Source organism: Malania oleifera, chromosome 6, assembly GCF_029873635.1.
Source record: "Malania oleifera isolate guangnan ecotype guangnan chromosome 6, ASM2987363v1, whole genome shotgun sequence".
NCBI lineage: Eukaryota > Viridiplantae > Streptophyta > Magnoliopsida > Santalales > Ximeniaceae > Malania > Malania oleifera.
This window is the reverse complement of record NC_080422.1, coordinates 87,364,142-87,390,301: the sequence shown is the minus strand read 5'-3', so window position 1 is coordinate 87,390,301 and position 26,160 is coordinate 87,364,142. Positions and strand designations below refer to the sequence as shown.

The 26,160-nt window shown below is 38.7% G+C and overlaps 1 protein-coding gene across 2 annotated transcripts in view; it reads right to left on the bottom strand.

Moving 5' to 3' along the window:
- Positions 1–26,160, bottom strand: part of LOC131158098 (zinc protease PQQL-like) — a 56,886-nt gene that overhangs the window by 20,862 nt on the left and 9,864 nt on the right. Inside the window, exons 2-9 of one of the 2 annotated variants that reach the window (XM_058112697.1) lie at positions 15,041–15,287; positions 14,830–14,955; positions 14,148–14,285; positions 13,907–14,041; positions 13,538–13,795; positions 13,333–13,470; positions 13,167–13,236; positions 12,847–13,060 (exon numbers count right to left, since the gene is read on the bottom strand). In XM_058112697.1, the coding sequence (XP_057968680.1) occupies positions 12,847–13,060; positions 13,167–13,236; positions 13,333–13,470; positions 13,538–13,795; positions 13,907–14,041; positions 14,148–14,285; positions 14,830–14,955; positions 15,041–15,287 (1,326 nt within the window). The remainder of the gene's footprint in view (positions 1–12,846; positions 13,061–13,166; positions 13,237–13,332; positions 13,471–13,537; positions 13,796–13,906; positions 14,042–14,147; positions 14,286–14,829; positions 14,956–15,040; positions 15,288–26,160) is intronic. The other variant, XM_058112698.1, reaches the window with a different exon arrangement.

Genomic DNA, 26,160 nt, shown 5'->3' with positions numbered 1-26,160 from the left:
GCCTCCAACCTGGTCTTTCATGATCGGACGAAGCACATTGAAGTTGATTGCCACTTTGTTCGGGACAAACTTGTGTAGAAGCTCATTACAACCGCTTATGTGAAGTCGGACATGCAGCTTGCTGATTTGTTTACCAAAGGGTTGGGGGGCGCTTATGTTAAATTTGTAACAAGCTAGGAGCATATGACATTTATGCTAAGAGGTTATATATGTCTTTTAGTATTATTATTATTGAGTGTGATGGTATGTAAATTAGTGAGAGTTAGTAAGGGCATTACTGTCATTAGAATGTATTTAATTTGTATTATAAATAGAGGAAGAGACCTAGCTTCAAGTTAGGTCATTCATTTTAATCAAATCATAAGGTTCCAAGGAGCAGCCAGACTGGAGAGGGTTACAAGGAACTTTCTTTGGTTATATATAGGGAAAAGGGGCCATTCAGTGAGTTGGAGATTCTTCGTAATTCTAGAGGCTTGGTCTCATGAATTTGGGGTCTTAAAAATTGCCCTTCTGTATAAGTGGTTATGGCATTTTCCTTTGCCAGAAGTCATCAAGAATTGAGTTTTGTGGATTAAAACATTTTATACTCAATTTTTAATATAATTAAAATAGAAATATTCTAAAATTTTGAAAAAAAATGAAACTCATCCAAAAAAATATTTTTAGCATTTCTCAACTTTCATATACACTAGTTCCACCAAAAAGTGAGTTTAAAAATATAATAATTATGAAAATAATAATAATGAGTTTTATTTTTTATTATATTTTTTTCTAATTTGTACTATTTTGCATTTTCATTATTTTAATTTATCGTTACCTAATTCAAAAACAAAAATGAACAAGCATTCAATTAAGTTCCTAGTTTTAGTTGTAAATTTACGTTTATATTTTCACGTTTTGCTTTTTGTTTTTGTTTCCATAATCTATGATAGCGATACCAAACAACCCCTAAAGTTCCAGTGGCATTTAGTTCACATAATAAAAATGTTCCCATGGGATGATATTCCTAGGAATTCCTTGGAATGAAATGTGTTCCTCACAGGAATATTTTTATTTGGTTTGCATTACAAGATTCTCCTAAATGTAATGTCAAGCTTTGATGACCACTATCCCATGTTCTATAAACAAACAACGTAAAGAGAATATTTATATTTTCAACATACAAGCCTACTAAGATAATCTACCTAATTAAATTTGTATCCTAAAACTTTCAACCACCATAAATTAAAAAATTAAACACTTAATACTCCAACTAACCAAAATAGTAATGGGCAGTATGGTCTCAAATTTTCAATCATTATATTATATGGTTACAAAATAATTTACAATATTACTTTCATTTTTTTAAAAAAATTTGTTTTCTAACTTCATAATAATTAATTATTTTGAATACAATAATCACGTATAAGAATACTATGTCATGGGGGCATTAATGTCCAACCAGCCAAAATAGTGAGGCAACTTGGTCCCAAATATAGGATTCCCATTAAACTTGCCCATGGTAGAGGATAGGAATAGGATTCTAATTGATAGCCTTAGAGGCTATGTAAGCATAATTGTCTTGTTTTGATGATAAAAACCCATTAGTGGTTCTACTTTAGCTTATCTTTGCATATCAAGCCATAGTAAGTATAATACGAATGCAAAGATTAACTAAATTAGTAATAAGTTAGACATCATCAAAAAGGGGGATAATGTTAGCCTTGGTGGCTACACCATCATTGTTCAAAGTGTTTTGATGACATTAACCTATATATTGTTCCTAGTGTTTTCCTATCTTTGCAGATCATGTTTAGTACAGGTACTCATACATGAAGTACCGGATCGAAGGCAAAGATCGGACCGAGTAGACGTCAAGAAGAAAAGATTAAATGGATACGTACTCGGAAGGACCCAAGCATGACCAAAGGAAGATTAATGTAGTCTTATATGTATTTGGGGAGTGGTTGAGGTAGTCTATGTTGTAACTTTTGCGTGTGTGTTTCTTGCATGATTTTGGAGCAAGAGTTTAGCATTGCATATGCATACTAGGACACTTGAGTTTATAGGATTGCATTAAAGTCACAAACTCACATTCATGGTTTTCAAAGTTAAATTCAAAGAGTTTGTCAAAAACAATCCTAAATTCAAAATATGTTTTCAAAGGGACAAGTTTTTAACATCTTAATTTTAAGAACACTTTTATACATGGTCCCGGTTTTGTCAAAGCATGGTTAATGTCCTAAAGCTTTAAGAAAGTTAAGTATATTTTTGTAAAAGGACATTCTAAGTATATAAGATATCAAATGATCTTTCAAAGTGTGTTTTCATAAATCAAGATATCTTATATTTGAGGAAAAACTCACTTGGACAAGTTTTAATCTTCATTAGACTTTATATGTTTTATATACTTTTGTCCAATAATGTTTTAAGTGATTAAAAGACTTTTTGGTTGGGTTCAAAACCTCAGTTATGCACCTATCAAATTTCCTAAACACTTTTCGGTATTTGGGGCATAACTTTTTCTAGAAAAATCCAAAAATGGCAATCTTGGTGTCTATAGAAAGCTAAGAAAAAATCTCACAACTTTCATGTTGATGACTTTGACGGTTTCAGGAAAACCGTTGACCATTTGTGTCAGGATTTCCGCCCCAACGGCTAGTTTGCATAGTTTTTTTATTGTTTTAAATGCCCAACGGCCAAAACGGCTAGTAGCCAACTTTGCTTGTAAATACAAGTCCTTAGACTTGTTTAACAATGGTTTTGGTGATTTATACAAGTTCATAGTCAAAAATATCATTTTATGCAAAACCTAGCACCTTGCATCTTAGTTCATATTCAAGTGCTCAATTCTCTTCTACTCTTTAATTGTGTTTGATTCAATTCTTGAGAGAGAAGTGTGAAGTTTGGATTGTATTTCATATTAGCTCATTGTGAGGAGCATTTCTTTGTAATCCTCTTCTCTATTGTAAAGGTTCTTTGTGAACCGTTTGGGGAAGGCTTTTTGTGAGTGCGGTAGGGATTTGTTCCCGAGTGTAAGGCTTCTCCGCCGGTGAAAGAGTTTATAGAGGAATCCTTGGGTTGGTCTCTAGGCGTGGATGTAGGCTTGGTGTCAAACCACATAAAAATACTGGTGTTGTTCTTTCTAGCCCTTACACTCTTTATTTTATATCTTGTGCATGATTTATGTTTATATTGTGATATAATTTCTTGCGTCTTGCCAAGAGTTTTTATTTTGTAGAAAAATACGTATTCCACAACAAGAGTCCATTCACCCCCCCTTTGACTCTAGTGTATACTCCCGGGGATGGGACGCCGTATTTAATACCAATGTTATGTGGAAATCCCTTCACTCCCAAAGAATGCAAGATTCACATCAGATTTGAGGCCCAAAATAAACATGGGAATTAGATGTTATGCACATTCCTAACAATGTGAAAGATGTCATGGACCAAACGTACCTTAGGTTAAGGGATATGAATAGTTAGTACTAATTATTTCTACAAAAAAAATCATAAAATTTTTATATGCAAATTTCATTCTTATCAATACAAAATAATTTTAAAACTAATTCTTATGTATTAAAATTTTTACCATCATTCTTTATTATTCTTAAAGTTTATATCCATAGCGCTTTTTTTTTTGGGGGGTGGGGGGATGGGGAAGGCATGTGGAGTGGGTATAGTGATGTCATTAAGGAAATACACGATGGAGTAATGACAAGCGTTAGGATTACCGGTGGAGATTCTAGGAAATTTCCAATCACAATACATGTACATCAAGGATCTGCTTTGAGCCCTCATTTTTTACTTTAGTGATGAATGAATGTACTAGGAGGATCCAAAATGAGGATCCATAGTGTATTTTGTTTGTAGATGATACTGTCTCCATTGATGAAACTAGGGATGGAGTACAATCTAAGTTCAAATTATGGAGAGAAGCTTTAGAATCTAGAGGTTTTAGAATAAGTAAAAATAAGAAAAAATATATGAAATGTAATTTAGGTCAAAATAGGAGGAATATTGGATAAAATATTATATTTGATGGTCAATAAATTTATAGCGCTAATAGGCTTCAATACCTTGGATATATTTTATTCAAGTTGAAGCAGAAATTAAAGAAGATGCAATAGATAGCATTAAAGTAGGTTAGGTAAAATGGAGAAGGGATTTGGGTGTGTTGTGTGATTGTAAAATACCTTTAAAATTAAAAGGTAAGTGCTATAGGATAGCTATAAGACCGACAATGCTATGTGGATTAGAACATCAGGCAACTAAGAAACAACATATCCAAAAAGTAATAATATTGCCAAAATGAGAATGCTAACATGGATGAGTATTATAACATTAAAAGTGATAAATTAAAGAATGAACATATTCACAGTAAGTTAGGCATAACTCTTGTAGAAGATAGGATAAGGGAAGGACTGCTTAGATGGTTTGTGAACATGCAACGTAGGCCAAATTACAATGAGTGAGCTAGTTACTGTAGTAGCAACATTAAAAGGAAGGGGTAAACCTAAAATGACTTGGAATGAAATAGTAAGGAATTAATAGCTCTAAACTTGTCAAAGGAAATTGCCTGTGATTGTGTATTTCATGTACTCGCACCTAGTGAGACTTAGGCCCCATTTGTTATTGTTGTTGTTGTACACATGCATTTTGTGAGAATAACTTAGCAAATATGTTATAAATAAATAAAAAAGAGTTCAAAAACTGCCTTTAAAACAATAATATAATTTTTTTTTTTTTACAAAATATCTTACGCATATCTATAACCTAATAAACATCATGTTTGCACATGCTCTTTAAAACATTGTATCAATGTAACCATTCTAATAGTTTACTATACCTGTACATATTGTAATATAATAACTCAATACAAATTTTAGGTAACTTTTTTATGTCAATAAGGACTATCCTATCATCATCCGTATGTGAGATTTTTTTTTTTTTAAATTAATTCTAAGAAAAATGTAATATATTAATAAATATATTATAAGTATCAAAGAAAAAGCATAACCACAATGATGCATTACAATTTGTTTAAAGCATGTATAGATTAACATTAGATAACTATATTATAATTTTACAAACAATAAGAAATTCATGTTGTTAATGTTGTTAACTAGACGAGAAATGGTGCCAAAAATATCATCCCGTCTCAAATCAAATCAGTATCCATGGAAAATGCGAGCATTTCTCTCAAGCCAAGCCCCCATAAAACAACGAAAAACACAACAATAATCTCCTCACTTCCTTGCACCTCCCAAAAACTCTCAGGACTAAAAAAGACATCAAAAAAACTAGGGCACACCCAACACTCACCTAACAAACCAAAGAGCTTGCTCTATTAGCCCAAGGAAAACAGCACTGAAGAAATATATTATAATATGGGCATGAGGCTTCACTACAAGCATAGCACAATACACAAACCAGGAGACAACCCTTGTGAGGCATTCTAATCTGCAACACATTGTTGGTGATAACTCTATCAAGGCTTGGTCTGCTCTCCCCCCCCCCCCCCCCCCCCCGCGGTTGTTGAAGAGGAACTTTTAAAAAGAACTAATTTTAAAAAAATTATTTGGCCTCCTTGTGAAAAGGAGAGATCAAAAAACAAAAAATTGACCTCATGTGTTCGGTAAAAAAGCTATAAGGTGTATGAAAACTAGGACACCTTATAAATTTTTAGGAACTGTAATTTAATTTTGTGATATTTAAAAAAAACTAAGGACATCCATGTAATAAAATAATTTGTTGGAAAAAGCCAAATTTTACCTTCTAAAAGTTTCAAATCCAAAAAGTTTAGGGGTTTCCCAAAAAAACTAAAGGTTATATTTTTAAAAGCTAAGGTGCCATTTGTATCATTGTCAAAAGTTATTTAAAAATAAAAAAAAATTAAAAAAAATTAAAAAAAAAAAAAAAAAAACAGAAATGAAAGCTAAAAACCAGAACAAAAACTTAAAAAACGATAACCAATAACCCATTTGGTTAATATTTATAAAACTAATATAAATTAAAATTTTGACTAAACAAATGCTCCTTTTTGTTCTTGAATCAAATAACAATTAAACATTGTGATTTAAATCTAAAATATAAAATACAAATTTAAAAAGTATTACAATAAAATAGAAATTACTATAATTTATGTTAGAAATTATTTATGTCTTTTAGTGAGATTTGGTAATGGTTGTCATTAGAATGTATTTGATTTGTATTATAAATAATGGGAGAGGCCTATATTCAAGTTCGGTCATTCACTTAATCAAAATATCAATATGATATCAGAGCATGATCCAATCTAAACCCTATCATGCTCAGTCGTCTCTGGAACACATCTTGCAATCGCTGCCCTTCTTAGATCCACCTCTACCCTTCATTATTTCACGCAACAAACCATACAGCCAAAAACAAAACCTTCTAAAGCCTACCCCTACAAAACCCCATCACTGGCAAGTGCCCCACACGCCAACCAACTGCCAGCAGTGGCAACCCCACACCCTGACGAATGAGAGGTTTTGGATCTTCCAAATCATTCCCGCAAGAGATCCGAACCCCTTTTTTTTTTTAATCCTTCGATAAAAGGATTCATTCTCTTCATAAAAAAAAGAGGCAGAACCAATAAAGATTTCTTTTTCAATTCATCCCTGGAGTTGAATACCTCATTCAAGAATTGTTTTTGATCCAATCCGTAGGAATCAATAGAAAAAACAAATCCCTTATGACACACCAGATCCTTTGCCATGTTCTAATTCTTCTCTAAACCATATTATCAAGCTGCTGGACATGTTTTTTGCTCAAAGATCTAACCTTTTTCGACCATGCACTCTTGATAATCTGTTAGTTGTTTTGCAGTGTTCACAAAGGCTTTTTTGTGAGTTTCTTGGAGCAGTGGCAGTGTTCGTAAGTTGAGTTGTGAGGCTGTGGCTGTGCAATATCAGCTAGTAAGTCGTTCACCTCGTCCGTGGTTGTGTCGGTGCTTCACATAGCTTGCGATTGTCCCCATTAGTTTTTATTGTTCTTCTTGTTTGACATTGGTGTGGCTGCAAGTTTTTGAGTTTTGGTATCAAGTCTATGAATCCCAAAAACATGTTTCCTTCATCGCTGCCATAACAACTCAAAAGCAGGATGGGAAGAATTATGTTCAATGGTCTTAAGCTGTTTGGGTTTATTTAGCAGGATTAGGAAAATCTGAACACTAGCTCCAATCTGATCCTTCTGATGAGAAGAAAAAAGAAGTGTGGATTTAAGAAGATTCCTTGATTGTTTCCCTCTTGTGGAATTCAATGGAGCCACAGATTGCATAGATGTGCATGCATCTAGATACGTGCAAGGAGATTTGGGATTGTGCCAAACTTCTATACTCTAGTAACATTACATGTATGCATGATTTATGTATGCATGATTTATCCCGGGAGTATTTTCAGTTACAACAAGGAGATAGGAGCATTGTAGATTCTTTTGGAGAGATGAAACATCTTCATGAAGAGCTTAACGTCATGCAACCTATAACCGCCGACATTCGTAAGATGTAGAAGCAAAGGGAGCAGATGACAATTCTACGGGTATTAATAGGCCTAAGACCCGAGCTTGAGGCAGTCCAATCCCAGATACTTAGTAGTGCAGAGTTGCCATCATTTTCTTGATGTTTATTCTCATGTCCTTCATGCTTCCTTTAGCACACATTCTTCTACTTTTGCATCTAGCTCTGAAAGGACAGCCTTTGCTACATAGGGTGATTCTAGTTCTTTACCAAACAACTGCAACAGTTATAGAGATGGTTTGAGTGGTTGTAGTGGTAGCAACGGATGGGGTAGAGGCACTCCTCGCAAGTACACTCATTGTAAACGAGGTAATCATACCATTGAGCAATGTTGGGATCGCCATGATAGACCTTCACATGTTGCCAATGCAGCCACCACTAGCACCACACCTTTGGGGCAGAGCCGGGGGCAACATACTATATCCATGTCAAAGGAAGAGTTTTCAAGTAGTAGTATCAAGCATCACAAGCAGCTTCTCTTCCCATTGTGCGACAATCTTGGGCCAAACTCCAGTGAGGTATTGTCTGCTTTAACCCATTGGCATCACAGGTTTATCTTATAAAAGGTGTCTCACATAGTTGGAGCCCAAACCATCCTTACAGGCCCAAGATCTCCCTAGTACACATCCAATGTGGGACCATGATAGACACTCCCATCCAATCTCGGACATCCTCGTCAAAGTGGCTTATACATTTGTGTATGATCCACCCATAAGATAGTACCTCCAAGGTGGCTCTAATACCAAATGTAACAGCATTGGGCCCAACTCTGGTGAGATATTGTCCGCTTTGACCCACTAGAATCGCATATTTTTCCTATAAAAGGCACCTCACATAGTTGGCACCCAGACCATCCTTATAAACTCAAGATCTCCCTAGTACACATCTGATGTGGGATCGTGACACATTGTATCACTTGCCCAAACAAGTAATCCCACAGTATGACTCATTTAATACTTCTCATCCTAGTCCTTGGGTCATAGACTCAGCTACCACTGATAATATCACAAGTATACCTAATTTCTTCTCTACTCTTCAGTATCCTACAAAGTAACCTTGTGTTACTCTTGCTGATGGATCCATCACTGCAGTTAAGGGAATTGGGACTATAAATCCACTTCTCTTCCTTCTGTTTTGTATATTCCTAAGTTCCCTTTCAATCTTATATCCGTAATTAATGTTTACTAAATCCATGAATCATTCAGTAACATTCTTCCCCGATTCTGTAGTTATTCAGGATTTGAAGACAAGGAAAGGTGATTGGCAAAGGGTGCGATGCTGGTGGACTTTATTACTCTGAGTCGCGATATCCTTCTACTATCTGCACTATTGCTGCCACACCTCTCCAAATTCATTGTCACTTTGGTCATCCTTCATTGGAAAAGTTGAAATGTCTTGTTCCTGATTTAAGTTTTGTGACTAGTCTTGATTGTAAGTGTAGTCAGTTGCGAAAGCACCATCGTGTCCCTTTTGCTCCCCGAGTCAACAAATGGGCTGCAAGACCTTTCATCTTAGTCCTTTCCGATGTTTGGGGTCCTAGTAGAGTTGTGTCCAAGTTGGGTTTCCGGTACTTCATAATCTTTGTGGATGATTATTCAAGAATGACTTGACTATGTTTAATAAAAGATCTTTCTAAGTTATTTCATATATTTTGTGACTTTTGTCTGAAATAAAGACTCAATTTGGTTTGCTAGTTCGAATACTTCGAAGTGATAATTCTAAAGAGTATTTCAATTCACCATTCACTATTGATATGACTAGTTTGATATTGTCCATCAATCATCCTGTTCCCACACTTCTCAACAAAATACGGATGCAAAGAGGAAAAATAGACATATCCTTAAAATCACTCGCACCTTACTTTATCAAATGCATGTACCCCTAAAGTGTTTTGGAGTGATGTTGTACTTACTACTTGCTAACTGATCAACAGGTTAACCATCCCTTGTTCTTAGTAGTAAAATTCCCTACTCCATTCTCTTTCCTAATTCACCTTTATTCTCTCTCCCTCCTCATATATTCGGGTGTGTGTCCTTTGTTCATCAACTAAATCATGGAGTGTATAAGTTGGATCCTTGTGCTATAAAATGTGTCTTTCTAGGTTACTCATATACTCAAAAGGATATCATTGTTATAGTCCAGTGCTACATCACTTCTTTGTTTCTGCAAATTTTACCTTCTTTGAGTCTACACCCTACTACAACCCAATCCTTGAGTGCTTCTGAGCTCAATTAGTCTCTTCCTCTGCCTAATCTTTCACATTCTAATTTGTTGTCCTTGACCAATCAACCACCTGAGTCTCCATGTAATTTGAGTACAATTCTCATTGTCTTGATCATCCTAATTTGCAGTTGTATTCACAATGGCAGCTCCAAGGATGAGAGTTCCCTCTAACTTCTATTACCACGCCTTTGGTTTCCTCGTCTAATTATCATACTTCTCATGATGTTGATCCTCCCATTGCTGTTCGGAAAGGTAAATGCACATGTACCCAACATCCCATTTCTAACTATGTTTGTTATGGTTTCTTACTATCACCCTCATATTATTGTTTTGTTACTGCTCTATCATATTCTACCCTTCCTATGTCTGTGATAGAAGCCTTAGCCCACTATGGGTGGAGGAATGCTACGATTGAAGAGACGAATTCTTCACAGAACAATGGCACTTGGGACTAGGTATCTCTTCCTCCTAACAAGTCTGTGGTTGATTGTCACTAGGTATACACTGTGAAAGTCAACCTTGATGGTTCTGTGGCTCATTTAAAGGTCTATCTTGTTGCTAAGAAGTATACTTAGTTGTATGGTTTGGGTTTCTAACACTTTTTCTTTGGTTGCCAAACTTACATCATTACGTCTATTCATCTCCTTGGCTACCACTTGTCACTAGCCTCTAATGCCTTCTTGCATGGTGATCTTGAGAAGGAAGTCTATACGGAGCAACCACCTAGGTTTGTTTCTTAGGGGAGTCAAACTTAGTGTGTCAGCTCTAGAAGGCACTATATGGTTAAAACAATATTCCAGAGCATGGTTTGGTCATTTCAGTGCTATAGTACTTGAGTTTGGTCTTTGACAGTGTGCAGTGAATCAATCTGTATTTTATCATCATACTTCATGGGGTAGGATCCTTCTTGTTGCATATGTGATGATATTGTTATTATAGGTGATGATGACCAAGGTATTCAGAGTCTCAAACTTTTTCTACAGACTAAGTTTCAAAACAAAGATTTGGGACCTTTGAAATACTTCTTGGGCATAGAAGTATCTAGATCTCGAGTGAGAACTTTGTTACAGAGGAAGTATGTTCTTGACTTGTTAGATGAAACTGAATTGGTGGGATCCAAACCGATTGACACACCCATGGATCCTAACAGCAAGTTTGTGTCAAATATAGGTGATTTGTTGCCTAATCCTAGACAATACCAGAGACTTGTTGGAAAGTTGAATTATCTCACAGTCACTTGGTCGGATATATCTTGCAACAAGTGTTGTCAGTCAATTTCTAGATTATCCGAGCACAAGTCATCGAGACGCAGTAATTCGCATCTTGAGATACCTCAAAGGTGCACCTAGGAGAGGTCTTTTATCGTGATCAGGGTCACACTTATACTCATAGATATACAGATGCAGATTCGGCTAGGTTGCCTTCCGACCGAAGATTCACAACCAGGTATTGTATCTTGGTTCATGGTAATTTGGTTTCTTGGAAGAGTAACAAACGAACTGTGTGACCAAGTCAAGTAAAGGGGGCAGCCCGGTGCACAAAGCTCCGCATATGCAAGGTCCGGGGAAGGGGCGAACCACAATGGGTCTATAGTACGCAATCTTAACTTACATTTTTGCCAAAGGTTGTTTCCATGCCTCAAACTCGTGACCTCCAAGCTACATGGCAACAACCTTACCGTTGCACCTATCCTGACCAGGTCAAGTGTTGAATCAAAATATAAAGTCATGGCTCACACTAGTTGTGAACTTGTCTGATAGAAGAACATGTTGGAAAATTTGGGTTTTTTACATTCTCAACCTATGAAGTTGATGTGCGATAATCAAGTTGCTCTTTATATTGCCTCCAACCTAGTCATTCATGAGCAGATGAAATACACTAAAGTTTATTGCCATTTTGTTCAGGAGAAACTTGTGCAGAAGCTCAATATTACAGCTTATGTGAAGTCTAATATGTAGCTTGCTAATTTGTTTACCAAAGCTTTTGGGGGTGCTCGTGTTAAATTTATTTGCAACAAGCTAGGAGCATATGATATTATGCTCCAGCTTGAGGAGTAGTGAAAGAGGTTATTTATGTCTTTTAGTATTACTATTAAGTTTATTAGTACGTTTAGTGAGAGTTAGTAAGGATATTATTATCATTAGAATGTATTTGATTTGTATTATAAATAGAGGGAGAAACCTATCTTCAAGTTAGGTCATTCATTTAATCTAAATCTCAACAATTATTTTACTTAATTATTACATTTCAAAACTCTCGTTTTCAGTGCTCCAAGAACAATCTCATTGTGCATGAAAATTAAAAAATAGTAAAAATAATTTTTAAATGGTTTACTATTTCTCTTGAAAATTTTAAAAAATTTATGGATACTTTTTATTTTAATTATATTTAAATTCATATTGTCATTTTATTTTTATTTTAGCTAAAACTATGTATAAAATGAATGATTTAATTCACAAAAATTAATAGTGCATATTAAAGTATTCTAGCAACAAGTTGCAAAAACAACTGAAAACCATAAAATCTGATTTTTAGTTTTTACAAATGGAAACTAAGAAAAAGAGAAAATTGGCAACGTAAATAAACATGTTTTCATAATTTGTTTCTTCTCCAGAAATGAAAACAGAAAATAGAATAATAGCAAGCAAACGCTGAAATAATTGTTCACCAAATAGTTAATATCCAACTTCTACTTTTGAAAAAGGAAAAGTTGATTCAAAAGGGGGGCAAACTATTCTTTGAACCCCCAAAAGACAATGGGGAAAGTATTCTTTGATCCCTTACTTCTTAAACATACTTCATTTTTTGACATCAATTAAAATTAATTAGTAATGAAATAAACTAAACGATATATTTTTAAAAAAGAAGCCCTTCTAAGGCATAATTCTCACGTGATGCATCGAAAGTAGGCAAAAATGGTATAAGCTTTTCAGGACTCCCATGACATGCTGGAGCATTAGAGGAGTTAAAAAGCATTGCACTTAAGAGGTCATCCCCCCACACCCCATGCTTCTTACACAAGCCTCACAACCACCTTTTCAAGTTATTGGCTCATAGCTCAAATAATCATCTTTCCTATGGTTGAAACAAGTTAAAAATTACCCTGGATTTGGCTTCGTGCTGACAATTTCTTCAGGGATGTGTTCTTCATCCCAAGGAGGTATGTTCCGTCCTTCCTCCATAGAATTTATCTTCAAGACAACATTTTTCAGATCATCTACGGTTGCAGTAGCTTGAGGCTCAATTGTCTTTATGACACAACTGCATGATGTTTGGAACTTTTCAGAATATTTGGATACTTCTGATGCTGATATATCTATACATACAAATGAATTTGATGAAAAGAGATATAAGTGTCTTTATATTTGGTTTAGTTTAAAATATTAAAAACATTATAGTTGAGAAATTAGCTATATACTCACGAGGTAGAATAGTTTTTTGAAGTTGGGCCTCATACTCAACCCCAACAACAGGTTCATTGTGAAGAAAATGCTGAAAAAGAAAGTCCAACATCATAAATTTACCCAGGATACTAAAATGAGAAGGTCGCAATAAGATAACTACACAACAGCAACACTTTCGATATACTTGTAAATATTCATCTCGCAAGCTTGTTGATTGTATTTGATCTCGCTCCAGATAAGCAGATTCAATCTCTGACAATAATAATGCCCGAACAACAGAGATTTCACGTTCTGAAAACCCATGAAGCCGAATCCTTGCAACCTAAAAAGAAAGGTATAGGTATAAAGAAAGAGAAAGTCCCTAGTCTATATCAATGAACAGAGCACACCTCACTGAGCATCGATTCTAGGGCTTCGATGGTCCCTTTCCCTTTGCAAGATGAAGTCATTATATAAGCTTTAACTGGACGAACTAGAGCATCTGCTGCAACTGAGCATGAGAAATAGGGGGGGTCCTTTCTGCGTGATATTTTAAAGAATCTCTGGTTTAGGGCATATATGAACATTGATTCAGCAAGCAACTCCCTATAGTCCTTCACTGTTTTGAGCTCATCTACTGGCATTTTATAGCTGATCATCACTGCAGACTGTTACAATCGAATTAAAGCAAAAAGTGTTAACGCTGACATGTCACACGTATCAACATAACATTTAGCACTTGCAACTTTCTCCACATTAAATATCCAACAGTTACTAACCCCAGCCGCTTCAGATTCAACAAAACACGAAAACCGTGCCTCCTTATGAGGTGGAACTGGAAAGCATGGTATAAGTGGAGGATCGTCAGATGAAAATTTCTGGCCAAAATGAGTCCTTATTAACTCAACTACACTCTGTCCCACACAAAAATCACACATAGGGGGAGGATTGTTAAGAATCTGTTTGCAAAAATGGGCCTCCAACTTTAATGGGAAAATCAACATATTGACAAATTCAAACCTGCGTATCAGCAAAATCTCCAACTGCTATCACAGCCATATTATGTAAGTTGTACCACTTCCTATAAAATCGCTTCACAATCTCTGGAGAAACTGTACGAATTACCTTTTCAAGTCCAATAGGTAACCGCTCAGCATACTGCAATAAACCACAAGGTAATGAAGTGACACATGATAAATAAAACTTAAAGAATAGGACTACACTGAAATGGACACATTTTTAATATATATTTTTTTAACAAAAAAAAAATACCTATTGTCATACAAAATTTTCCCATCAAAGGAGCTCAACTATAACAATTCACTTCAGCTCATGAATGAAGTGATACCCTTATTCTAAGAATCCAGCACAACAAAAACCATGCAAGATAGTAAACCATGCACAAGACATCATATGAAACACCTAAAGCACCATTAAGAGATGTGATGCAGAGTCGTAAACTTAAAATATTATCATAAATTTAGTTTAAACTAACATTTCACTAGTTTTCAGGTATTGTATGGGATAGCCTACTAATTACTACGAGAAGAACCCCATACGTGGATAAGAACCAAGTGAGATATGGTTAATCCTTTTCTTTTTCCCCACATAAAATGGGTAGCAGTGGGCAGCTAATCCATGGCAGTAACCCTGATTGTTCCCATAAGAGCCCCAGCCTGCTGGGTTAGTTCACTAGCAGTACCTTTGAACCTTCCATCATTAGCACCCAGTGTGCATCCTGCATCCGCCCGGTTGCATTCCTATTTCCTCTAAGCTCTTCCATAACAGCTCCTCTTTCTTTTTCCAGGTCCTCTTTTGAGACACGAACCTGCATGGCATAAGCAATCAGACTATAAAGGAATTTAATCAGAATGAACTATATATAATCAAAGAAGGAGGAAAAATGTTGATACCTCCAAACTGAATTCTGCCAAAACTGAGATGGCCTGAGATAACAATTCAGGCTTGTCAACAGGGACAAACAACTCATAAATGGTCTCATCAGCAGATGTTGATGCATTCTGGCAAGCACCAAACTCTGCTCCAATACTCTCCAGAAATTTGACAATATCATGATTTGTGTACTTCTCGGTGGCGCTGAAAGCAAGATGCTCAACTATGTGAGCAACTCCACGTTCATCCTCCTCTTCCAGAACTGAGCTGCCATGAACTCAATAATCAGCATGTTCAATATACAATTAATGACAAGTATGAGCATCAAAATGCAATATTAAAAAATTTAATGCAAAAAAAAAAAAACTATACAAGTTTTGGTAACAATTGTTTAAATTTGTAAGAGCTCCAACTCAACAAATCTTTCTGAACTGTTGTACTGGACCAATGATTTGAGTGATATGCCCTGAGGTTTTTTTTTTCATGTGCGGAAACACCAGGCTAGAAGCGGTAACATTGATTCTCATAATAATAATAAAGTCAAATATGTCGTCTTTTTTTTTTTTTTTTTTTTTGCAATAGTCATCGAATCAAAAATAATTGTCCAATAGGAAGTTGATCAGTTAATGCAATAAGAAATGGGAGTTAGAACAAGCGGACTTCAATTGAAAGCACTTGTTTGTGACACTGTAACATCCACGTCAAAATAAAGGCCAAACAGTGTAGTGTTTTCTGTTCATATAACTGTGGCAGCGGAACTGATCATGCAGCAGTAGCAGTTTATTTTTTAGGGGTTTTTATGTACATAAGACTTCTTTGAACAAAAGTGTCACAAACTCTCTCTCTCAAAATGAATGTTCTTAAACCCTCTCTTTTTTAGAAAGTAAATATTTCTTTTTCATCTCTCTTTTTTGTTTAGCCAAAAATCCTCTCTTGAAAGCCACTGTTTCTGCTTTCTTGGATTTTTTCCATAAATATTCAGATTTGAGTTCTCCATTAGGGTAAACCCTAGAAACTGAAGAAGATGTAATAAATTCTTTTCAAGCAAGTCGGGTAAAATGGAAAAGTGCTTCAGCATGTTAGTGTGATCGTAGAATATCCTTAAAATTAAAAGGGAAGATGTATAAGACAGCTACAAGACCAGCTAATATGGAGAACAAGAATGCTAAGATGGATGAGAATGCTAAAAGTTGTTGAAATGAGAATGCGGGTGAGTGTATAACTTTTAAAAGATACATTAATGAATGAACACATTTAAAGTAAGTTAGCTATAGCACCTGTGGAAGGTAAGATAAACAGTTGAGATGGTTTGGGCAGTGCACGGAGTCAGCTTGTCAATGTTACTAGCAGTAGGAAGGGAAGGGGTAGACCTAGAATAACTTGAACTGAGTGAGATAGTAAATAAGAAAGAGGAGAAGGGATAGACCTAGAATAGCTTGGAATGAGATAGTAAAGATTTAATCGCCCTTCATTTGTCAGAGGATATCATCCAACATCGTACACATTGTGGAGAAGATTCATGTAGCCATCCCACCTACTAGGGCATAAGGCTTGGTTATTGTTGTAACAATAAGTCTAAAACGATGTACAAGAGAGGGTAACAAGAAGTCCTTAACAACAGTACAACTATAAAACAATCAATTGAAAGATTACAATAGAGTTGCTTCCCAATCCCTTTGAAGGTTAGACAGCAATAAACCCCCAAAAAAACCAAAAAAGAGGGCCCAAAAAGAAGCGAAGAACACCACTATATCCCATAAAAAGTTGGGGCAATTCAATTGGCTCTTAAAAATTCTCACATTCTTCTTAATCCAAAGAGTCCATGAGGTTACGAATACAGCTCCACCCCAAATGAACGCTGCCATCTCAACTTGCATTAAAACCCCCAAATTCACATGCAAAAGATCACCCACATCCCATGGAACCTTTACCTATCTTAACTGAAATTAGAGAGGTGGTCATTCCAAGCTATGTTGCCACCTTACAATACACAAACAGGTGAGCATTCATTTTGTTGAACTCATGGCAAATGAGACACATATCAGGACTCGGAGACTTGTAGGCCTCCTTTTTTGAAGCAAGTCATGCGTGTTAATCCTATTCAAAATCACAATCCACATAAAAATTCAAATCTTCCAAGGAACCTTGGCATTCCAAATGTTTGGCTCTAAGGGAAAATGATGGGAGAACTGGATAAGGGGATTTTGAAAGATGCAAGAAGAAAGATTTTGAAGTGAACAGCCCTAAAGAACCACCCTCCCACACTCTCTTGTCCTCACTCTTGGAAGGAGCGAAGTGGTCCAAAATGGAAAGTAAAGTGGTAATCTCATCAACCTCTCTTTCGTTGAGATTCTTGAAAAAATGGAAATCCCAAGAAGAAGAGCCCCCCTTAAACAAGATGAATGAGTTGATAGGTGCATCATAGAAAGAAAACAGCTCTAACAAGACACCTTCAGCTCCAAAGAAGTATCACCCACCCAAACGTACTCCCAGAAGCAGACTTAAGTACCATTTCCCACTATAAAGTGAATGTGAGGGGAGAACTGACTCGCCACCTTGGAAACAAATTTCTAGGGGCATGATTGAAAAATAATGTCACTTCCTCTCATCCCCAGTCTAGTATGATGGAGCTCATACTTACTTTAACCACCTTGTGCTTTTAGTCACTTTGTGCAATAGAGAGTTTAGTTCAAAATGAAACCTCCATAACCATTTACCAATTAGGAAGATGTTTTTGGAAACCACAATGCCAAGTCCCAGCCACCCTTCAGATTTGGATCCACTAGCAACATCCCAACTAAGTGTTCTCTCTTACACTCCTCAGAATCTAACTGATGAGTCCCTAAAATGCATTATTTTAGGCCCTCAATTACCTTTGTTTATCCTCATTTATCTTGTATGAAACCCTTTGATAACATAGTTCAGAGTTATGCAAGGTTTGTTCGTGTTTCAGGAAAAACAGGTTAAAACCGAGGAGTTAAGCTTTACGAGAAGCCAACGGATAATTGGAACGCATAAAGCCTAAGTCAAATGTTCATCCCAGTCCCTAAAGCCTCGGATCAACTAAAGAAAAGAAGACTATGTTCGACCATGTGGTGCGACCAGCAACACAAGGGGCAACCAAGTCTCAAGTTGCAGACTCCAAGGTTCAGACTGAAGAAGATTTGCTGCAAGGTTTGACCAAGTGATCGACCAAGTGAACCTCAAGGGCAACCACATCGAGACACTGAAGCTGACTAAGCCAAGAAATTTCGAGAGTCTCGACGAAGTGCTCGACCAAGGAAACTTTGAAGGGCGACCAAGTTGAGTTCCTGATATTACCTAAAGATTGAGATCCTGCAAGTCTTGACTATCAACTCGACTAGTAAGACCCTAGGGTGCGACTAAGTCGAGAAGATGCTTAAGTTGAATTCTTGATTTCCCGCGAGTCTCGACCAGGGCGCGGCCAAGGGAATACATGGGTGCGACTTGGTCAATAGCGACGATCTTCTACGCGAGATACTGGCAGAACTTTCCTATTTTGAAATTCAAACCTTGTAAACCCTAATGGATATAAATAATAGCTACGAACATGTTCTCTGGGTTCCTCTTTGGCCTCTCTTAGGTTAGTGACAGACTTAAGACGCCATTAAAAGCCATCTAGAGTACGAGTAGTGTAGATTTTAATACTTGTTTTGGTTTGTGCAAGACGTATTCGAAGGCCTGTGACAACCGGGGAAAATTTTGTGTTTTCTGCATAGATTAGATGATCATTCAGTTGTACGGACAGTCGTTAGTGATGGACGATTCGAATACAATCTTTTTACTTGCTTTCAATTTACATTCCTGTTCTGGTTCTCTATTGTAATCTTGATTGTTAGTGACAGACTCTTAAGTTTGCAATACGAAGCTATCTTTACTTGCTTTGATCTTCATGCTTTGATTTAGTTGTTTTCCTTTACTGCTTGGATTGTTATGAAGTCTAAGAGATTGGATAGAACTACTACCAATTTAGTTAGATATATGTAGTAGGCCACAGATACTAAAAGGGTTTCACGTGGTCCCTGGGATAGGGTATACTCCGGTTCCCGATCGTGCTCCGGACGATTGATGCACCCTCGCTACCCTATGCCTTCAAACGGTTCCTTTCACCGTTTAGCCTAATACGGATAGCTAACCGAACGGAGTTTACGCACACGACATCCTAAGTCTGATTTATGAATTGAGCATTGCTTTGTAGGAGTAGAGATAATATAGATTTTATATGCTTTCAGTAGGTTGTTAGAAACACCCACCAAAACCACACCTTTATACTCTCTTTTTACACAAAGCTATAATAAACTAGGTTGGAAGTGGTTGATAACTGCACTTGAGTCCCTGTGGATTGACACACGACTTTCTCACTTTCTACAGAACTTGGGATTAGTTAGGTTATAAATATTATTTTTAAGGACCCAAGCCTTGGCAAGCCTACCAAATTTAGGCACCGTTGCCAAGGACTATGTTACAATCATTAGCCAAGTTCTAGTTTAGCGTATTATTGCTTTGCTTTTCTTTTTTTTTCTTTTTTTTTTCTTTTTTTTTTCTTTTTTTTTTTATATACTGAAGTTTTGATTCTGTGTGCTTAACTTGCGTATGCTGGGTTTGCATTCTTTGGATCCCGAGCTAGTTCTGATAGACCCCAAGATTGAGAGATCCCATAGGTCCCTTAGGAAACTCACCTCGAATCCCGATTCTGCTGAGTCGTCCGATCTTAAAGTTATGGCCGAACGTCCACTAGTTCCCGCTGATCAAATCCCGGAACCCCAAGCTCCCCGCCTACCTATGGTGGAGGAGCAACCACTTAGGCCTCTTAGGGACTACTTTGTACCCAATACGTACACCTCACCGTCTTGCATCCGATTTCCAGATGTCCAGGTGGCGCAATTCGAGATCAAGACTTCCATCATCTCAATGCTTCCCACCTTCTATGGGAATTCAAATGAAAATCCTTATAAGCATCTAGATGAGTTCCTCGAACTTTATTCTACCATCCGCATCCACAATTTTAGTGATGATGCCCTCCACTTGAGGCTTTTCCCATTCTCTTTGAAGGATAAAGCCAAACATTGGCTAACGTCCTTAGAGTCGAACTCGGTGACCAACTGGGCCACCATGCAGCATGAGTTCTTAAAGAAGTATTTTCCAATTGGGAAGACTAAATAGATGTGAAGGGCAATCACTAGTTTCTCACAATTGGATTGGGAACTATTTTTCGAGACATAGGAGCGCTTCAGGGACCTATTACGTAAATGCCCACACCACCAGGTCTCTAAGTGGCAATTGGTTCAGGCCTTCTACGAAGGATTAGTTGAGCGGGATAGAGTCATGGTAGATGCATCTTGTGGAGGTACTTTCCTCACTAAACACGAGAATGAGGCATGGGTTCTCTTCGAGAACCTCGCCGAGAATTCTCAGCCGCATACAATAACTACTCATAGACCATCCCAGCCTTCCACTTCCAAACCTAAGGGAGTCTACGAACTTGCTGCAAGTCATGACCTTGCGCCCACACTGCATACCATAGTTCAAAAACTAGAACGGTTCTTGTCCTTAGGATAACAACCGCAGCCAGCAGCGTGTGCATAAGTGTGTGCCGTCTACATTGATCCTTCCCACTCCTATTATAACCATGCGCCTTCCCAACCTAAGTTTGTGTAAGAAGAAGTTCAAGTTACCCACAATTGATACGATAGGCCATACAATGACCCATATTCCAATACGTACAATTTTGGGTGGAAACAACACCCTAACTTTTCCTAGAGGCCACAAGTTTCAGGTTTCCAATCACAAAGACCTCAAACATCACCCACTGCTCCACCCCCTCGCCCGTATCAAAACTCTTAAAATCCTCCCGTTCGTGCCCTTAGACCATCATCTTTTCAACAACCATCTCCTCCTCCACCTAAGTATGTCTCTTTCCAGGAGATAGTGTTGAAAACCCTCAAAGGCATAGAGGCTGATTGCCACGTAGACCAGCAACTCCTTCACACTCACTTTCAATCTATTGCCAAGCTAAAAGTCACTATGGGGCAACTAGCTACTTCTTTGAGTAGGAGAGATGAGGGAAAGTTGCCAAGCGAGAGATGAGGAAAAGTTGCCAAGTCAGCCTCTAGTGAACCCTAAGGGTCAATATGAGGTAGAATGCGAACTGGAGGCTGGAACTTCATTGTATAATGCGCAAGCCCAGACCGTAACCACTCTTCGGAGTGGTAGGGAGATAAACAATAGGGTTGGAGAGAAACTAGACCAAGAAAAGGGTAAGGAAAGGATGAGGAAAGAACTAGAAGATGAACCATGCAATCCCCCCTCTCCCAATCCGGTAGCTGATAACGAGCCACCTGCCTTTCCCAAGGGTGGAGCAATTCCCCATTCTATTCCTGCCGCTCCTACCCTGCAGCTCTTCAGGCACCCTTTAAATCTAAGGAGACCACCACTGAGTCCACCATGGACACATTTCGACAAGTTAAGGTCAATATTCCTCTCTTGGATGCCATCAAACAAGTGCCTGCATATGTCAAATTCCTCAAGGACCTATGCACGCAGAAGCGAAAATCAAGGGTGCACATGAATAAACAAGTGAGGCTAACTGAGCATGCGAGCTCAATTCTATTAGGTCACCTTCCTCCTAAACTGAAAGACCCTGGTGCTCCAACTATTTCATATGTAATTGGCGATTACACAATTGATAAGGCCCTTTTGGATTTAGGGGCAAGTGTGAACCTCCTCCTATACTCGGCCTTTAAGCAAGTGGGAGAGCTGCAACCCACCCCAGTCACCTTGAGTTTCGCTACCAGGTCGGTAAAGAGACCCCAGGGTGTGATAGAGGATGTCTTGGTCAAGGTAGAAGAATTCTACTATCCTGTTGACTTCATAGTCTTGGATATGGAACCCTCTGACCCAACCAAGGACCAAATTCCTGTCCTATTAGGACGACCTTTCTTAGTTATGGCTAACGCCTGCATTCAATGTAGGTCAGGGATTATGGACGTGTCCTTTGGAAACATGCAGCTCCAGCTGAATGTATTCCACACTTCTCAACACCCACCTGATGAAGTCCAAGCTGTGGATGTTGACACGATAGATGAATGTGTTGAAGACATAACTCCCTCAATTCTGTGGAGGGATCCCCTAGAGGATACATTTCTGTCTGAAAGCCCCTCTATATCTGACCTAGAGGACCCGTACGAACAAATTTTTGCAATTCATTATTCGGCCTCCAATTTAGAGGGACGGCTATGGGTAAGTGAAACCTAGTTTAATGAAGAAATGGAGGAAGACACCCCTGAACTAGGGTGAGTTCGGCACGAGCTTTAACTGAGTCTAGCTAAAGATGGTAAACTTAGCGCTTTCGGGAGGTTACCCGAATATTTTTTCTTTTCTTGAATCTTTAGGGTGTATTTAGTAGTGTAAATAGGGCTTAGAATCTTTAGGATAGGTCTTAGGTCAATTGGGGGTATAACTAGAGTGTGACCAGCATGCATATATGCGACCTAATCGAGTCTTGAAAGTCTTCTGAGTTTCACAAATACTGAGAGGATCGACCATGTACGCAACCATCTCATTGTTGGTACGATCGGGTCGAATCTCTGCGTTTTTCTAGACTTACAAACTACCAAAAAGTTTAATCATGTGCGCGACCAACACTGAGCTGGGCGCGACCTAGTTAGAGGTCAATATCACTACTCAAGTCAAGGGGTGCAACCAAGCACAATCAGCACAAGGACTGGTGCGACTTGATCAAAAAAATTAAAAGTCGTTAAAACCCTTTCTCCCTCGCAATCTTTCACCTCCCAAAATTCCCTCCCGCTCAATCGGTCCTCATCGCTCCCGCTTCGGACTTCATCACCTAAGCTTCGCTCATCTCTCCTGATCACCGATGACCCTCCGACTACCCCTCCAGCAAGCACTAGCACCGGCAGCACCCTTCTTTGTGCACAGCTCCTGTCAGCGACGCACTTAGGGTTTTGAATGAGTGTTTCTCACCCCTTCATCTTCCCGTTATTCACCGTCTTTCCAACTTCCATCCACCCATCCCCCACTTCCCCAAAGAATGCCTCGTCGTTTCAAGGCTAGGGCCCCCTCCAAACAACCCAGTCCTCCGAAGCCGCCGCTAAGCGAAAAAGGGCTCATGTTCAGCTACGGGACGAGCCATCCTCAGTGTCAGAACCCACACTGCCCGTACCAAAATCGCCTAGGAGCCGAGCAACCCAAGCTAAGCCTACGAAGAAGAGGAAAGGTAAAGTCATTCAAAGGATGACCTTGGACGATTATGATTTTCGGCTAATGTATACATTCAAGTTGGATGAGACGCAAGCACATGAACGTAAAAAGTGTTGTGTCTAAATCCTCGAAATGAGGAAATTCGATCACTATATGACCCCGCCAACTGCCTCTTATCACCCCAAGCTAATTCAAGAATTTTATCAGAATATGCAACACAACCCCAACACAGGGGTCTAGTCCACTGACATTCAAGGCATAGGGTTTGAGCTCACTAGCGCATTAATAGACAGAGCATGGTCCCATCCTAAGGTCAACACTATACCATGGGTGGCATTGGATTCTTCAAATGTCCATCATATTATTCAACATATGTTCCATGGACAATATTATGACAGAAGTAATACGCTACACGGTACGTGTACAGCTCAAAGCAGAGTACCAAATTACTTACTCCTTTGGGATCTGATTCTTCAACGAAACATCTGCGCATCCGGCCACCATTTCGAGCGGCACGGTGATCATCTCCAGGCTCTCTATGCTGTGTACAAAGGTATGCAGGTGAACATCCCTCAGCTGATCATAAATGAGATGATCATATTCTTTGTGAGAAACGTGAAGCATCCAAAGTTGAAGAAGCCGGCGCCAAAGCCCACACATGGTTGGCCTACTAAGGTGCTAAGGAGCTAAGGAAACCCCTCGTTCCATACGCACAGCTTATCATGGCCATGTTGATACGCTAGAAGATAAATTTGGGGGATCCAAATGAATAGGTACGCATTGGCAAAGTTACCACCGAAAGGACGTGGCGTCAAAGCTTGCAGTTAGTGGCCACGGCCCGACTGAAGGTCAACTGATTGGACACCTTTCAAGGGAACCCCGGGGTCAGAGTTTACTATCCCAGATTTTTATTATGACCCCAAGGATGCACCCGCACAGCCACCAGTGCCACCTCCTCGCCACACACCGAAAAGAAGAAGATGACAATAGATGCACCCTCCTCATCCACGGCAGCTCCTCCACCTTCCCCTACTCTAGTGTCAGAAGCAAGAGACAATTTAAGCCGCCTGCGGTAGGATTTCTAGGGTTTTACAGTGGCCATACAGCAAAAATTGGAATCGACGCAGGTAGAAATGCATCAAGGTTTTCGAGCTATCTTTGAGATTCTTCGTGCTAGCTTCCCACAGGCCATTGAATCTATCATTCTCCTAGCATTAGCTACTACGACAGAGCCGCCTGCAAACCCAACTCCCTCTCCTGCACCCCAAGCCTCTCCGCTCCATTCCTCATCTCCAGTAGCTTCACCAGCAGAGCGTTCACCAGCCCGTCCGTCTCCCCTTCCTCGGGCTACTTCACCGACAAGCCTGGTGATTATGATTAAAGTTGAGACTTCCAGTGAGAGGAAAGGGGAGACCCTTCCTGCAAAGATCATATCACTTGCTGCCACTGCAAGCTAAGCTCAAACCCCCGTGCATTCCATTGAGGAATCCACCTTTATAGCGCCAGTCCCTAAATCGTCAGCTCCTCCGCTGCTTGTCCCGGCCATGACCACAGCCCTGACTCCACCGGTAGACATTCCTAGGCCCTTCATCCCTCTTCAGATCCAACCACTTCCCATCATCAAGAGGTATGGTAGAATTCATCCTAGGGGCATCCCCTCACCATCTACTTCATTTGCTCCACAGGCGACACCTGCACCTGTCTCGCAAGCCCCCGCTTGGGTGCCTTCTCCTACTCCAACTCCATATGTTTCACCGGCTGTATCTGGCACTGTTTCTGGGGAGGAGGAGGCAACTTTGAGTGCCCATTCGGATGAGGCCAACCTATCTGAGGAGGGCACTCCTTCTAACGCATTTGATGACCTCAGGGGTGGTGATTCAGATGGTGGTCCCAGCGGGTCCACTGATGAGGATTAGGTTCGGACTGGTCATTTGGGATCCATTTTGCTCTATATTTGTACTGTATTAACGCACACTTTTCTTTTCTTTTCTTTTCTTTTCTTTTCTTTTCCTTTCTGTATACCACACCATGTTTTTTAAGGGCGATACTTGTGTTTTTACTGCTTCATATACATTGTACTGCCTTTTGACATCAATGAAAATTACATGGTGCTTATGGAGTGGGACTAATGTTTTGTGCTACAATGTATTATTGCATGCATGCAATTTATGGTTCTATGTGCTTATGACTGCTGCAGGTACATTGGTTGATTTTCATTGCATCATGCAATGTTTCCTCTCCTATGCACTCTAGGTTCTTTCTTTCCACACTTCAGTGAGGACACTGAAGTTTTAAGTTGGGGGTAGGGGGTAGGAAAACACTACATGGCACATTTCAAGCACAAAAATGACAATTTTAAAATTTTTCAGCAAACACTATCTGTTTATGACATGTTAACACTATTTATACTGTTTACATACTCTTATTTAACCCACATGTTACATGCATAGGCTTATAAATTTATGACCTTGTTATGCTTACTAATGAAGAAGTGAGTTACTTGTGCGTATTTTCATATAACATAGCCTATGTACTGATATGCTACTCTAGGAGGGTTGACTAGCATTTCATTTGTGTTAATATGGTTATGTAAACTCCTGTATTCACATGGTGCTTCATGAGGCTAAAAGCGCACTTACACGTGATTTGTAGCACTTAGGGTTCCTTGAGAGCACTGAGAGAACAACCATGGCAACTATGACACGTTGTGAGGTACTGTTGAGCTTTTCGTTTATTTCTTGAGTGGTTGACGTCAAACTCTGAGTTTACGGAACTCAACTTTTCTTTTTTTTACTGGATTTTCTTTGCCTGCTAGTCTCGGTTCTTGCATTTGCTAGCCTAGAGGCGATGTCTAGTAGGGAGATACAAACCTAGATCTTGTAACCTACTCAAGACGTAA